Raw genomic sequence first — 15919 nt, 5'->3', positions numbered from 1 at the left:
TGTCTTCTCTTCTCCCTGGGGTTTTCCCTGCCCCCAGCGGCTCAGCATTCGCCCCAACGGACTATCGGGCAGAATGTGAGGACCCTCTTTCCTTGGTCTGTTTTTCTTAACACCGTGTTTATCATACTTGCCTTGCCCGTACAGACACCCGAATCCTTCAGGGCGGTAACCACAAGGTCTTACCCCAATCGCCCTGGTAATACTTAAATAGTCAATGTTCTTACCGGGGACTTGTGCACAAGAATTGCTCGATTGATCCCTTCCTTTACTCCTGATTCCCTCTTGTTTCCAGAGTCTCTTGTCCGGATATCACTAGCTCAAACGGCTGACGGTAAGCAAGGAGTCTGAGACCGCTGAACTCAGCGGGGTGCACCTCCCTTCTTCCGTATACTCCCGCCAGCCGCAGTAGGATCCCGGAACCGAGCCCCCAAGTTTGTGAGATATAAATGTGTGCGCTCACAATCACAAATGCCAGAGACAAAGTCGTGGAAACAAGAAACTCCTTTATTTACGAATCTGCAGCCCCCGGGTGTCTCTCCAACCGAGACACACCGAGGATGGAGATCCCCTTCACTTTTATTCATTTCAGTTTACAATTGTCACACTCTTTTCCTCCCCTTCGGGCTCCTTCCAATCAGAGCATTAAGGTTTACATTCCCACGAGAACGTCTCGGAACGCCTCTCGACCTCAACGTTATCATGCATCGCATGTGCATTTAAATGAGGCATCTTGTCATAGTGGGTGTTGTCTTCATATTCATGTGTCTCATTACGCATGCGTGATACAGAGTATCTCTTGCCCTTTCCCCCAGTTCTCGTAAAGGTTTCTGCCGAACTGGTTATCTGTTAATTCTCAACCTTGAAAGAAACGACCTGTTCTTCTGTTGTTACTACCTAGCCTAGCGCATTTCTGATGTCTGTGCTAAAAGCTCAGTATTATTCTACCTCAGCTATATATTTTTAGTCCTAGTCTAAATCAACTAACCCTATTAACCCTTTCATCACATCACAGACATTCAGTAATGAATTAAACCCGAAATCAAATCCCTTTTGTCGAAAGTCTCAAATCTTGGCAACGTATTCGATGCATTTCAAATGCTGTTGTGATACCTGCCTCGATTGCTTCATCCGGCAGTTTGTTCCAAATTCACACAATGCTCTGTGTGAGAACGTTAGCCCTCAGGTTCTTAAGAAAAGTGTACTCCCTCACATTGAATATTCTCTTCTCATCTTTCCCCTCTGGTAAATGATTGTGCTCGATTTCTATTCGTCAAGATTACATTACAAGATACAAGATACAAGATACATTTAATTGTCATTTGGACCCCTTGAGGTCCGAACGAAATGCCGTTTCTGCAGCCATACATTACAAACACATAGACCCAAGACACAACATAATTTACATAAACATCCATCACATCGCTGTGATGGAAGGCCAAATAAACTTATCTCTCCACTGCACTCCCCCCCCCCCCCCCCCCATGTCAGAGTCAAAGTCAAAGCCCCCGGCTGGCGATGGCGATTGTTCCGCGGCCATTAAAGCCACGCCGGGTGGTGCGAGGTCGCACACCGGGTCTTGGTGTTAGAGCCCCCGGTGTGCGCTCGCAGAGTCCCGCGGCCATTCCAAGCCGCGCGGGGCAGTGATGTAGGCCCCGCTCCAGGAGCTCTTCAACCCCGCAACTCGGGCGGGAGAAGTCGCCGTTGCGAGAGCCCTGAAAAGCGGTCTCCCGACGAGAAAAGGTCGGGTCTCCCGTGCAGGGAGAGATTTAAAAAGTCCCCCCCCCCCCCCCACCCCCCCCCCCCCCCCCCCCCCCCCCCACACACACCCCCCACAAAAAAATAACAAAAACTACATAGAAACACAGACAGAAAATAATAAAACGCGGACAGACTGCAGAGGCCGCCGCTGACCAGAGTCGCGCCGCCCACCGGATTGATTGATTTAGTCAATAAACTTCCCAATTGGAATTGGTGACATATTTTGAAGATAGAGCGAGTGTCTTGCGCCTTCCATACTGAAATAGAATACATCCACTGTTGGGTTAATTTATTAATATCTCACATACCAGCTACCGTAAAATATAATCGCCAGGAAGTCCTGTGGTAGCGTTATGTGGCTTTGCATCGGCCGATCTTCGAGTATTGTGTGTATTTTTGATCTGGAGGCATTAGAGAGGATATAGAAACATAGAAACATAGAAAATAGGTGCAGGAATAGGGCATTCGGCCCTTCGAGCCTGCACCGCCATTCAATATGATCATGGCTGATCATCCAACTCAGTATCCTGTAGCTGCCTTCTCTCCATACCCACTGATCCCTTTAGCCACAAGGGCCACGTCTAACTCCCTCTTAAATATAGCCAATGGCCTCAACTACCTTCTGCGGCAGAGAATTCCAGAGATTCACCACTCTCTGTGTAAACAATGATTTTTTAATCTCGGTCCTAAACGACTTCCCCCTTATCCTTAAACTGTGATCCCTTGTTCTGGACTTCCCCAACATCGGGAATAATCTTACTGCATCTAGCCTGTCGAACCCCTTAAGAATTTTCTATAAGATCCCCCCCTCCATCTTCTAAATTCTAGCGAGTACAAGCCGAGTATCCAGTCTTTCTTCATATGAAAGTTCTGCCATCCCAGGAATCAGTCTGGTGAACCTTCTCTGTACTCCCTCTATGGCAAGAATGTCTTTCCTCAGATTAGGGCAAGAATGTCTTACCTCAGATTAGGGCAATAATGTCTTTCCTCAGATTACGGCAAGAATGTCTTTCCTCAGATTAGGGCAAGAATGTATTTCCTCAGATTAGGTGTAGAGGAAGTTTAGCACGATGCTGCCTGGTATTAGCTTAAAGCAGGTTGGACAAACTTGGGTCGTTTGCTCTGTAGCGTTTAAGGCCGAGAAGAGACGCGATGGTAGTTTACAAAATGATGAGACAGAGATAGGTTAAAATTCAGACATTTTTACGTAGGATAGAACTAGCAAGAACTCGAAGGGTTGATATATGGTGAGGCCCTGGCATTTTAACTGAGATGTGCGAGTATTTATTTTGCACGGAAACTGGTGGGTGCCTGGAACACGGAGGTATTTAAGAGGTTTTTAGTCGTGCACACGAATATACAGAGTATGGAGGGATATAATTCACATGCAAATGGAGGACTCTGCTTTAACTGGGTACCATGTTCGGAAATCTATTAGAACAGCGGTGTCTGCTGCCAGAAGGCTCACCCACGGGCACTTCCATCATTTGACTTCCAAATTTCCTCAGAGAAGATGAACCTTTGCCCGCTCCCTTATCTCAGAGGACTTGTGGAGGCAGAGATCAGCCAGGATTGAAAGGCGGAGTGGACTCAAAAGGTCGAATGTCTTCATTATATCCCTAAAATTTATGAATTTGTGAACTTATAGGGCCCTATTAATATTGTCCTGTCAGGAGGCTCTGAAATGGAAAGGATGCGAATGCAGGCTCACCGAGAAGAACTGAAGCAAAACCAAACTCCACACGTGAATGGAACCGAAAGATAGAGACCTGGAACCGACAGAACCCAGAGCTGTAACCGAACAGACAGAATGCTGAACTGACTAGTCGGCACCTGATTGGTGAAGATCTCAGGTATTTTTGCCATGTGATAGATGATGGGAGCAGATTAAATGGACGTGTAACTCCTTATAGCTCAGGGTCGGTGTGTGGAAACAGTCTCGTGTCTGTAGGCGTGGCCATTGTGACAAGAGCCCTCCGCCATGTTCGCCTCCTGGCGTCCTCTTTGGCTGGTCCGGATATTGGTGATGAACGTCACGGATCAGGGTGGGGACCAGAATGTCATGGGCAGGAATCCAGCTCATCTCCACTGGACCCGAACCCTCACAGTAGGTCAGGTAGTGGATCCCTCTGCCAGGCCGCCGGGACTTCAGCAGTGTACACCGGACCACCGTTAATGGTGCGGAAAGGCGGAGATAGCAGAGGGGCGGGAGAGAGGGAGCTGGAGGACACTGGCTTAACCCGGGATTCGTGGAAGGTGGGGGTGAAACCGCATAGTTCGGGGCAGTCTTAGGCGGACAACAGAGCGAGATTTAGGCGGCCAACAGAATCGAGAATGAGCCAATCACCCGGGGTGCCAACTAATGCCCCTGTCCCACTAAGGAAACCTGAACGGAATCCTCTGGAGACTATGCGCCCCACCCAAGGTTTCCGTGCGGTTACCGGAGGTTGCAGGTCGATGCCGGATGTCGCAGGTAGTGGAAGCACGTAGGGAGACTGACAAAAACCTGCGGGAACAGCACGGAAACCTTGGGTGGGGCTCAAAGTCTCAAGTGGTTTCCGTCCAGGTTAGATAAGTGGGACAGGGGCATTACTACGAGACTCAACGCGGGGGACAGCTTCAGGAGGGGAGCCGGGGGGGGGGGGGGGTCCCACAGCTGGGCTGGGCCACTTTGGGTCCCTCCGAAAATTGTGTCCTGTTGGAAATCTCCGCTGGCCATCCTCAGCTCCAGTAAAGACACGATGGTGGAGGAAGTGCGGACCGTCCCGCGGAATGACAGGAGAAAAGACCAATCCACGCGGCGCTGAATGACAGGAGAGGAGATTGATCTGCGCACGCGCGGTTTTGAAGATTTATTAAACCTCGCTAACTATTACATTGGACCACCGAGCGGAATGAAACTTGGTCCAATCGCATAACGGTAAGTTGGCGAAAAATCGTAGCGCTACCGTGTGCCGTTTTTGCACAAATAGAATGACCGTGCAAACCGGAAGATAAGAAGATCAGAGCTTTAGTTATGTATCGAGATAGATAGACAGATAGATAGATGGATGGACAGACAGATAGATAGATAGATGTCCCAGACAGCACAACAGAATATGTAAACATAGTACACTATAAACAATATAATGAACAAAAAAGTTAAATGTGTATTTACATACATATATACACAAAAACATACAAAGACACGCGCGCATATATTTATGCAAATATGTACACATAAATACTAACACACAATAATAGCGCAGAAAGACAAAACCAATGCCCCAAGTCTATGTCGTTCAGAGGTTATTGGAGGCTGTAGTGTTTAATAGCCTGGTGACATGTGCAGGCCGAGGAGATTGGTTGAATTGGCATCGTGGTTGGCAGTGACATTGTGGGCCGAAGGGCCTGTTGCTGTGCTGTACTGGGTATGTGCCACGTTTTCACACACGCGTGTCGTGCAGCCGCTGTATCCGGCTGGGAGCGGGATTACACGGGTGGGATGTGTGCAGCCCAGAGCTGACGAGCGATTAGACCCAGCGATGGTTCTCTGTGTAATACCTCCTGTTCTACAAATTGACAGCAACGCTCGTCAGATGAATATTTAACAAACTGTTAGCATGAGAGGAGCTGCATGCAACCGAGAGAGGAGGAAATCGGAGATCAGCCTCCTTTTATGTCAAATTTATATTAATTCGTTATTTAACCTGTCAGCTCGTTCCGCAAGCCTCGCGTTTGGGCTGGGTGGGACCGCGCCGCAGTGTCCACGCTCCCCCCCCCACACACACACACGCACACACACACGCACGCATACCAGCTGGACACACTACACCAGCACACACACCCACACACACCAGCTGGACACACTGCACCAACGCACACACACACACACACACCAGCTGGACACACTACACCAACACTGACACACATCAGCTGGACACACACACACACACACACACACACACACACACACACACACACACACACACACACACACACACACACACACACACACACACACACACACACACACACACACACACACACACACACACACACACACACACACACACACACACACACACACACACAGCAGCTGGACACACTACACCAACACACCCCACAACAGGTGGACACACTACACCACCAGACACTCCACACCAACGCACTCCCACACCAGCAGACACTCCACACCAACTCACAGCCACACACATACCAGCTGAACACACTACACCAACATATACACACACCAGCTAGACACACTACACCAACAGACACTCCCCACCAGCAGACACACATGCCACCAGACACCTACACCAACACACACCCACACCTTCACATACCCACAGCAGTAGACACCCACACCACAGGATGTTCCCACTAGTGGGTAAGTCTGGGACCAGAGGGCACTGCCTCAGAATAAAGGGCCGTACCTTTAGAAAGGAGATAAGAAATAATTTTGTTAGTCAGAGGCTGATGAACCTGTGCAATTCATTGCTGCAGAAGGTCGTGGAGGCCACGTCAATGGGCATTTTTAAGGAAGAGATGGACAGATAGGTTATTGATATGGGTGGTGGGGTTATGGAGAGAAGGCAGGAGAATGGAGTTGAGAGAGAAAGATAGGTCAGTCATGAAGTGATGAACTTTTTATGGACCAGAGCCTGGATATCGTTGTCCAGTTGAGCATTGCCATCACAGGCAGGAATGTGCTGCCCCCATCCCCCACAGAGTGACTACATGATCCTTTTCCCATTCAGTGGATGTGAAGCAGCGAGGATGAAAGATATTTTTTTGTTGCATGTTACTTTCTCAAACACAGCTCTTGATGAGATTCCATCAGAGGCTGCCTGCTTCTAGGGATAATAGAACAAGTCCGCCCCCATGGTGATGCTTCCATGGTTCTTTCACCCACTGCCAACAATGCTTCATTCAAGAGGCTCTCCACAGATATCATGTGTTTTTTTTTTGCCTTGTTGTGTACTATAGGATTCAGTCCACTTGTAGTTGCCAATAGCAACCAAATTCATAATCTATTGTAAGAACCAGCGATGGCCCTAAGCAACAAGCATGTCACAGCGATCAGTGCGGAACACTTACAATAATGTTCAATTATTACATCTCCCTGCTGCAGAGCGATATGCAACGCCCGCCCAATATTGCCAGGTTCCCGGAGGTTTTTGTCAGTGTCCCTACCTGCTTCAACTCCCTGCAACCTCCGACAACCACCTGCAGCCTCCGGGAACCCGACGGAAACCTAGGGTGGGGCGCAAAGTCACCAGAGGTTTCCTAAGTCTGACAGGGGCATAACGAGATTCGAGATAGCTGGGGTTCTCATGGATTGCACGTCTTCATATTTGTAGAGTACATCTCGCAATCAATCGAGATGTTCAATCAAACTTTATTAATCAGTGAACCCCCCCCCCCCCCCCCCCCCCTCTTAAGTCCCGGTCATTCAGTCTTCTCTCCACTTCTGTTGGACAGCGTGTACCAAAGCATGAAAGAACGTACCATTGATTCAGGGACAGCTTGTTCCAAGCAGACCTCACCTGTGCTACCTTCCCTAGATCCTCATGCTTGAAAATAAAAAAGCTCTTTTTTATTCTTTAGATGTAACACTACACTCTGCACCTTGCTAATTTTTTTGTGTTGCGCTACCAGATATACTGAGGAGTGATGTGATCTGCGTGGATAGTACGCCTAACAAATATTTTTTCACAGCACACGTGATGGTACGAAATCAATAACATTTGATGTCAGACAATGCGATGATAGACCGGAGATCCCGGATTATGAAGTGATGAATGGAGATAGATTGATGGCTATCTCTTGTATGCGTGGGATTAACATCACATTCGCTGTGATCTGCAGCCATTTTTCCACCGGTAAAGTAGCTAAATTAATTAGACCAGTTGATTCCATGGGGTTAGGAAGTCAAATAGTTGGCGCTAGGTATCATTTGGAGACATGTGGTCAGATACTTTAATTTCCAGCTGTAATTGATAGATTGGAATCTGAGAGGTGAAGACAGCCAATGGATTACGTCACTGGAGGTCCATTGTACTACGTCACAATTCAGCAACGAGCGCCTTGGAACCTTCTATGTTTGTTTCCTGTGGCAACCAAGGTCATTGTTCTCATTGCCCAATCGGCGCGCGTTTGGCGAACGCCACCGTTCTATCCCCGGGGCCGTATAAATACCGGAGCGGCGCCGCATTGCGTCACAGTCTCGAGAACCACGCGAGCGGAGCAACATGGTCAGCGCGCGGGAGAATGTCCGCGGGTCGCGCGTGTTCCCCCGGGCGAGGGATCCACGGGGGAGGGAAGCGATTGTCTACGGACACCGGACACGGGAAGGGGAGAGCACACCCGGGGAATGGGAACGTGGTAGATAACTGAGAACTTAGAGCGGGAATGAGACGGCGACGGGGGGAGGGCGCAGGGTAATATTGGGCAGGGAAACGAGGAACGCAATTTCGAAGAATTTGAGGGTTACAATTGGCGAAGGCAGCGTGGAGAGTCTGCGAATTGCAATGTTGGGTGGAACTGAGAAGGTGGGCATATTGGGCGTGGGACGATGAACGATCAGGGGCAAACAGGGTATGAATAAGTCCAAGTGGTGATCAATAGGAATTATGTAAATCACGCGGCCTGCAACAGCAAACGAGTAATTACCAACGCGCACCTCTCGCCCTAATATCTCACCGCCTGTTTCCCCTCGCCAACAGCGCGAGTGTCTTTCAATCCACATCGGCCAGGCTGGCGTCCAGGTTGGCAACGCTTGCTGGGAGTTGTATTGCCTGGAGCACGGGATCCAACCGGATGGACAGATGCCCAGCGACTCGACCATCGGAGGCGGCGACGATTCGTTCAACACCTTCTTCAGCGAGACGGGTGCGGGCAAGCACGTACCAAGGGCCGTGTTCATCGACCTGGAGCCCACGGTGATCGGTAAGTTGGAGGTTGAGGAGAATGTTGGGCGTTCTCTTAAGTCCTTCCCGTGCGGAGAGGGGGCAGTGTGTGGCATTGGTTAATTCTCCCTCTGTGCCGCCATACAGATGAGGTGCGGACCGGCACCTACCGGCAGCTCTTCCACCCCGAGCAGCTCATCACCGGCAAGGAAGACGCGGCCAATAACTACGCCCGGGGCCACTGCTCCATCGGCAAGGAGATCGTGGACCTCGTCCTGGATCGCATCCGGAAACTGGTAGGTTGGTCAGGGACTGCAAATTGCTCCGCGTGCTTACAGCGCCAATGTATCCGGTTGCACTGGAGTATTCGCGAGTGCTGCGGCCACGGTGTTCCCAAATACTCATTGTCACCGCTCTGTTTATCACTGAGATACTCACCGGACCATCTCGCTCGGCGCCGGCTGTAGAGAGCACCATGACCCTCTCGTGTCGCTCCTTCCCTTTACACGTTGGCACAGAATTGAGCTTTTGTCCATTCTCCCCCCTCAGGCCGATCTGTGCACCGGACTGCAGGGGTTCCTCATCTTCCACAGTTTCGGCGGCGGCACCGGCTCGGGCTTCACCTCCCTCCTCATGGAGAGACTCTCCGTGGACTACGGCAAGAAATCCAAGCTGGAGTTTTCCATCTACCCGGCGCCGCAGATCTCCACGGCTGTGGTCGAGCCCTACAACGCGGTGCTGGTCACCCACTGCACCTTGGAGCACTCCGACTGCGCCTTCATGATGGACAACGAGGCCATTTACGACGTGTGTCGGCGGAACCTGGACATCGAGCGACCCACCTATACCAACCTCAACCGCCTGATGGCACAGTTAGTGTCGTCTATCACCGCCTCGCTGCGGTTTGACGGCGCTCTCAACGTGGACCTGACTGAGTTCCAAACCAACCTGGTTCCCTACCCACGCATCCACTTCCCGCTCGTCAACTATGCTCCCATTATTTCTGCAGAGAAGGCTTACCACGAGGAACTGTCCGTCTCCCAATTGACCAACGCCTGCTTCGAGCCGGCCAACCAGTTGGTGAAGTGCGACCCTCGCCAGGGGAAGTACATGGCGTGCTGTATGCTGTACCGCGGGGACGTGGTGCCCAAGGACGTCAACGCCTCCATCGCCACCATCAAGACCAAGCGCTCCATACAATTCGTGGACTGGTGCCCGACCGGGTTCAAGGTGAGTGTGACCAACGCTCGCGTTTCCATGCACACCCATGCAGTCTAACGCATCTGCTGGAATACCAACATACATGCAACGACTCAGAATACATCCTTGGCACTATTTGTACTCGGCAAATAAATCATATCAGCACCCGAAAGACACGCATAAGTCAAGTCAAGTCAAGTCAAGTTTATTTGTCACATACACATACGAGATGTGCAGTGAAATGAAAGTGGCAATCATAACACACATATTATTTTACATAATAAATAATGGAAGAAAAAACGTTCAGTTGAAGGGTGTGAATATTTTGCAAAGGGTGCAGGAAAGTCTCATCCGCACAGTCCTTGTCCTTGCGGCCTTGCGTTTTTGGGAGAGGATAGATAGGCTAGGGCTCTTTTTAATTTCGGGCATAGTATTCTGCGGGGCAGGACATATTCTGGTGTGCAAGATCACGAGGGACATAGATAAGATGTGCTCTCATCTTAACATCTCAATACTGGATGTCCTCTCCGTGAGGCGAGAGATGAGATATTTAAGAAGGACCTCCCGAACAATTAATCTATTCAGAGGGTAGTCCGCATCTGGAACGAGTTGTCAGGTAAAGCTAGAATCCCTTACATTTGCCACATTTAAAGCATAGATAGAAATTCCCAAAACATAGGATGCACATGAATGGTTTAGAAGGATAAAGGCCAGTCGCATGCAAATGAGACGAGCCTAATATGCCAACTGTGGGGCATGGGCAAGGTGGCTGGAAGAGCTCGCTTCCCTGCTGCACAGCATCTTACCTTCATGACTCTAACACACTTGTATCGGAGCTTGCGGCTCTGATGGCAATCCGGAGAATAATTACAGCCAGAGATTTATTTAACGGAATCGGTAAGCTATTAATCAATGATCATTTGTACAATTTAAGGCGCTGTACTATACTGACAATGCAAGCATTTTTGTGCAAGTAGAATTAATTAAAAACAATTTTTTTCCGGCCGCAGGTGGGCATCAACTACCAGCCCCCGACAGTTGTGCCAGGGGGCGACCTGGCCAAGGTGCAACGCGCCCTCTGCATGCTGAGCAACACCACCGCCATCTCCATGGCCTGGACCCGCCTCAACATCAAGTTCGACAAGATGTACGCCAAGCGGGCCTTTGTCCACTGGTACGTGGGAGAGGGGCTGGAGGAAGGAGAGTTCCAGGACGCGCGGGAGGACATGGCGTCGCTGGAGAAGGACTACCAAGAGGTGGCCGTGGATTCCGCCGACCTCGAGAGAAGGGGGGAAGAGGAAGAATAAAATGTATTAATTTAGTAGTTAAAAGTTTAATTTAATACAGATTTAATAGATTATATTGATAGATATTATACTTAAAATGATAAAATTATTTTATGGACCGATTGTTTTGTCGATTTATTTGAGGTCGGAGAATGGTAAATAAAAACATTGTTAGGCAGAAAGTGGGGAGAGTAATTTGGGTGCAGCTGTTCTTATGTAAGTCCTCATCCCACCTGTAGGAGTCATTTAAAGACGAGGTGATGGGAATTCAGTTCTGGCGTATTACACAGAACATGAAGGACGCGCATGGCGGTTTTCCTGAAGCTTGGATGGTAAACTACCTCGGCGGCGCAGCGGTACAGCTGGTGCTTTACAGCGCCAGAGACACGGGTTCGATTCTGACTACTGGTGCTTATCTGTACGGAGTTTGTATGTTCTCCCGGCCACCGCGTCGGTTTTCCTAGCGTGCTCCGGTTTCCTCACACACTCCAAAGTCTTTCAGGTTCGCAGGTTAATTTGGCGTCTGTAAATTGTCCCTAGTGTGTAGGATAATTTTGAGGTAGGGGAATTGCTGGTCGGCCGCACGCTCGGCCAGCCGACGGGACTCTTTTCGCGCTGTATCTATGAAAAACAAAACACACTTGAAGGAAACTGATGAGTCTGAAGTAGGGCCTCGAATCGAAACGTCACCTATTCCTTTTCTCCAGATATGCTCCCTGACCGCGGCTCTTCCAGCATTTTGAGTCTATCTTCGGTGGTAAACCAGCATCTGTAGTTCATTCTTACACAAAATGATGTACTGGAAGGATGTGGGGGCTTTAGATAGGAAGCACAGGAGACTCACCGCGACGATGCTTAATTGGAGGTTATTAACAAAAGGGAGAATTTAGACAAAGTTGTATCGTTTATTCTGGTCCGCAGGAGGCTTTGGAGAATATCTGCAAAGAGTTTGTATTTTTTTTTAAAGATATAGATAGTGCACGAAGTCAGAACATGAATGAATGAACGAATGAATGAATGATTGAATGCAGGAACAAAGGTATCAATCAATCAATCAATCAATCAATCAATCAATCAATCAATCAATCAATCAATCAATCAATCAATCAATCAATCAATCAATCAATCAATCAATCAATCAATCAATCAATCAATCAATCAATCAATCAATCAATCAATCAACTGCAGTTGTACAGTGTCTTGGTGAGACCACACCTGGAGTATTGCGTGCAGTTTTGGTCTCCAAATCTGAGGAAGGACATTATTGCCAGAGAAGGTTCACCAGACTGATTCCTGGGATGTCAGGACTGTCTTATAGAAATAGAAACATAGAAATTAGGTGCAGGAGTAGGCCATTCGGCCCTTCGAGCCTGCACCGCCACTCAATATGATCATGGCTGATCATCCAACTCAGTATCCCGTACCTGCCTTCTCTCCATACCCTCTGATCCCCTTGGCCACAAGGGCCACATCTAACTCCCTCTTAAATATAGCCAATGAACTGGCCTCAACTACCCTCTGTGGCAAAGAGTTCCAGAGATTCACCACTCTCTGTGTGAAAAAAGTTCTTCTCATCTCGGTTTTAAAGGATTTCCCCCATATCCTTAAGCTGTGACCCCTTGTCCTGGACTTCCCCAACATCGGGAACAATCTTCCTGCATCTAGCCTGTCCAACCCCTTAAGAATTTTGTAAGTTTCTATAAGATCCCCCCTCAATCTCCTAAATTCCAGAGAGTATAAACCAAGTCTATCCAGTCTTTCTTCATAAGACAGTCCTGACATCCCAGGAATCAGTCTGGTGAACCTTCTCTGCACTCCCTCTATGGCAATAATGTCCTTCCTCAGATTTGGAGACCAAAACTGCACGCAATACTCCAGGTGTGGTCTCACCAAGACCCTGTACAACTGCAGTAGAACCTCCCTGCTCCTATACTCAAATCCTCTTGCTATGAAAGCCAACATACCATTCGCTTTCTTTACTGCCTGCTGCACCTACATGCCTACCTTCAATGACTGGTGTACCATGACACCCTGGTCTCGCTGCATCTCCCCCTTTCCCAATCGGCCACCATTTAGATAATAGTCTGCTTTCCCGTTTTTGCCACCAAAATGGATAACCTCACATTTATCCACATTATACTGCATCTGCCAAACATTTGCCCACTCACCCAGCCTATCCAAGTCAACTTGCAGTCTCCTAGCATCCTCCTCACACCTAACACTGCCCCCCAGCTTAGTGTCATCCGCAAACATGGAGATATTGCCTTCAATTCCCTCATCCAGATCATTAATATATATTGTAAATAGCTGGGGTCCCAGTACTGAGCCTTGCGGTACCCCACTAGTCACTGCCTGCATTGTGAAAAGGACCCATTTACTCCTACTCTTTGCTTCCTGTTTGCCAGCCAGTTCTCTGTCCACATCAATACTGAACCCCCAATGCCGTGTGCTTTAAGTTTGTATACTAATCTCTTATGTGGGACCTTGTCGAAACCCTTCTGGAAGTCCAGATACACCACATCTACTGGTTCTCCCCTATCCACGCTACTAGTTACATCCTCGAAAAATTCTATAAGATTCGTCAGACATGATTTACCTTTCGTAAATCCATGCTGACTTTGTCCAATGATTTCACCACTTTCCAAATGTGCTGCTATCCCATCTTTAATAACTGACTCTAGCAGTTTCCCCACTACCGATGTTAGACGAACTGGTCTGTAATTCCCCGTTTTCTCTCTCCCTCCCTTCTTAAAAAGTGTGGTTACGTTTGCAACCCGCCAATCCTCTGGAACTACTCCAGAATCTAAAGAGTTTTGAAAGATTATTACTAATGCATCCACTATTTCTGGAGCTACTTCCTTAAGTACTCTGGGATGCAGCCTATCTGGCCCTGGGGATTTATCGGCCTTTAATCCATTCAATTTACCCAACACCACTTCCCGACTAACCTGGATTTCACTCAATTCCTCCAGCTCCTTTGACCCTCGGGCTCCTGCTATTTCCGGCAGATTATTTATGTCTTCCTTAGTGAAGACGGAACCAAAGTAGTTATTCAATTGGTCCGCCATATCCTGGTTCCCCATGATCAACTCACCTGTTTCTGACTGCCAGGGACCTACATTTGTTTTAACTAATCTCTTTCTTTTCACATATCTATAAACACTTTTGCAGTCAGTTTTTATGTTCCCTGCCAGTTTTCTTTCATAATCCATTTTTCCTTTCCTAATTAAGCCCTTCGTCCTCCTCTGCTGGTCTCTGAATTTCTCCCAGTCCTCTGGTATGCTGCTTTTTTCTGGCTAGTTTGTACGCATCATCCTTTGCTTTGATACTATCCCTGATTTCCCTTGTAATCCACGGATGCACTACCTTCCCTGATTTATTCTTTTGCTAAACTGGGATGAACAATTTTTGTAGTTCATCCATGCAGTCTTTAAATGCCTTCCATTTCATATCCACCGTCAACCCTTTTAGAATTAATTGCCAGTCAATCTTGGCCAATTCACGTCTCATACCCTCAAAGTTACCTTTCTTTAAGTTCAAAACCATTGTTTCTGAATTAACAATTTCACTCTCCATCGTAATGAAGAACTCAACCATATTATGGTCACTCTTGCCCAAGGGGCCATGCACAACAAGACTACTAACTAACCCTTCCTCATTACTCAATACCCAGTCTAAAATAGCCAGCTCTCTCGTTGGATCCTCTACATGTTGATTTAGATAACTATCCAGTATACATTCCAAGAAATCCTCTTCCTCAGCACCCCTGCCAATTTGATTCACCCAATCTATATGTAGATTGAAGTCACCCATTATAACTGCTTTGCCTTTGTCGCAAGCATTTCTAATTTCCTGTTTGATACCATCTCCAACTTCACTACTACTGTTAGGTGGCCTGTACACAACACCCACCAGCGTTTTCTGCCCCTTAGTGTTTCGCAGCTCTACCCATACCGATTCCACATCCTCCAAACTAATGTCCTTCCTTTCCATTGCGTTAATCTCCTCTCTAACCAGCAACACTACCCATCCTTCTTTTCCTTTCTCTCTATCCCTCCTGAATATTGAATATCCCTGGATGTTCAGCTCCCAGCCTTGGTCACCCTGCAGCCATGTCTCCGTGATCCCAACTATATCATAATCATTAACGGCTATCTGCACGTTCAACTCATCCACCTTATTACGAATACTCCTTGCATTGAGACACAAAGCCTTCAGGCTTGTTTTTACAACGCTCTTACCCCTTATACAATTATGTTGAAAAGTGGCCCTTTTTGATTTTTGCCCTGGTTTTGTCTGCCTGCCACTTTTACTTTTCACCTTGTTACCTATTGCTTCTACTTTCATTTTACACCCCCTGCCTCTCTGCTCTTGTACCCACCCCCCTGCCACATTAGTTTAAATCCTCCCCGCCAGCACTAGCAAACACTCCCCCAAGGACATTGGTTCCATTCCAGCCCAGGTGCAGACCGTCCTGTTTGTACTGGTCCCACCTCCCCCAGAACTGGTTCCAATGCCCTAAAAATTTAAATCCCTCCCCCTTGCACCATTTTTCAAGCCACGTATTCATCTGCAATATCCTCCTATTTCTGCTCTGACTGGCCCGTGGTACTGGTAGTAATCCAGAGATTATTACCTTTGAGGTCCTACTTTTAAGCTTATCTCCTAGCTCCCTAAATTCATCCTGTAGGACCTCATCCCTTTTTTTACCTATATCGTTGGTGCCAATATGCACCACGACAACTGGCTGTTCACCCTCCCCCTCCAGAATGTTCTGCAGCCGTT

General features: G+C 48.1%; 1 protein-coding gene across 1 annotated transcript; it reads left to right on the top strand.

Annotated features, from left to right (window-relative positions):
* Positions 1 to 7201: 7201 nt before the first annotated feature.
* LOC129701396 (tubulin alpha chain-like) lies at positions 7202 to 12854 on the top strand. Its single transcript, XM_055642537.1, has 4 exons — positions 7202 to 8688; positions 8796 to 8944; positions 9198 to 9878; positions 10859 to 12854. The coding sequence occupies exons 1-4, from the start codon at positions 8568 to 8570 to the stop codon at positions 11153 to 11155; spliced, it is 1248 nt and encodes a 415-aa protein (XP_055498512.1). The 5' UTR covers positions 7202 to 8567; the 3' UTR covers positions 11156 to 12854.
* The last annotated feature ends 3065 nt before the right edge of the window (positions 12855 to 15919 follow it).

This window comes from Leucoraja erinacea, chromosome 11 (assembly GCF_028641065.1).
Source record: "Leucoraja erinacea ecotype New England chromosome 11, Leri_hhj_1, whole genome shotgun sequence".
NCBI lineage: Eukaryota > Metazoa > Chordata > Chondrichthyes > Rajiformes > Rajidae > Leucoraja > Leucoraja erinaceus.
Note: the sequence above shows the minus strand (reverse complement) of the source record. Positions and strands in the feature narration are given on the sequence as shown.

Excerpts from the sequence above, each read along its gene's own strand:
- LOC129701396 (XM_055642537.1), top strand. The coding sequence starts at position 8,568 with ATGCCCAGCGACTCGACCATCGGAGGCGGCGACGATTCGTTCAACACC. Across the intron at positions 8,689-8,795 it reads CCTGGAGCCCACGGTGATCG|ATGAGGTGCGGACCGGCACC; the intron begins GTAAGTTGGAGG and ends GCCGCCATACAG. Across the intron at positions 9,879-10,858 it reads GGTGCCCGACCGGGTTCAAG|GTGGGCATCAACTACCAGCC; the intron begins GTGAGTGTGACC and ends TTCCGGCCGCAG.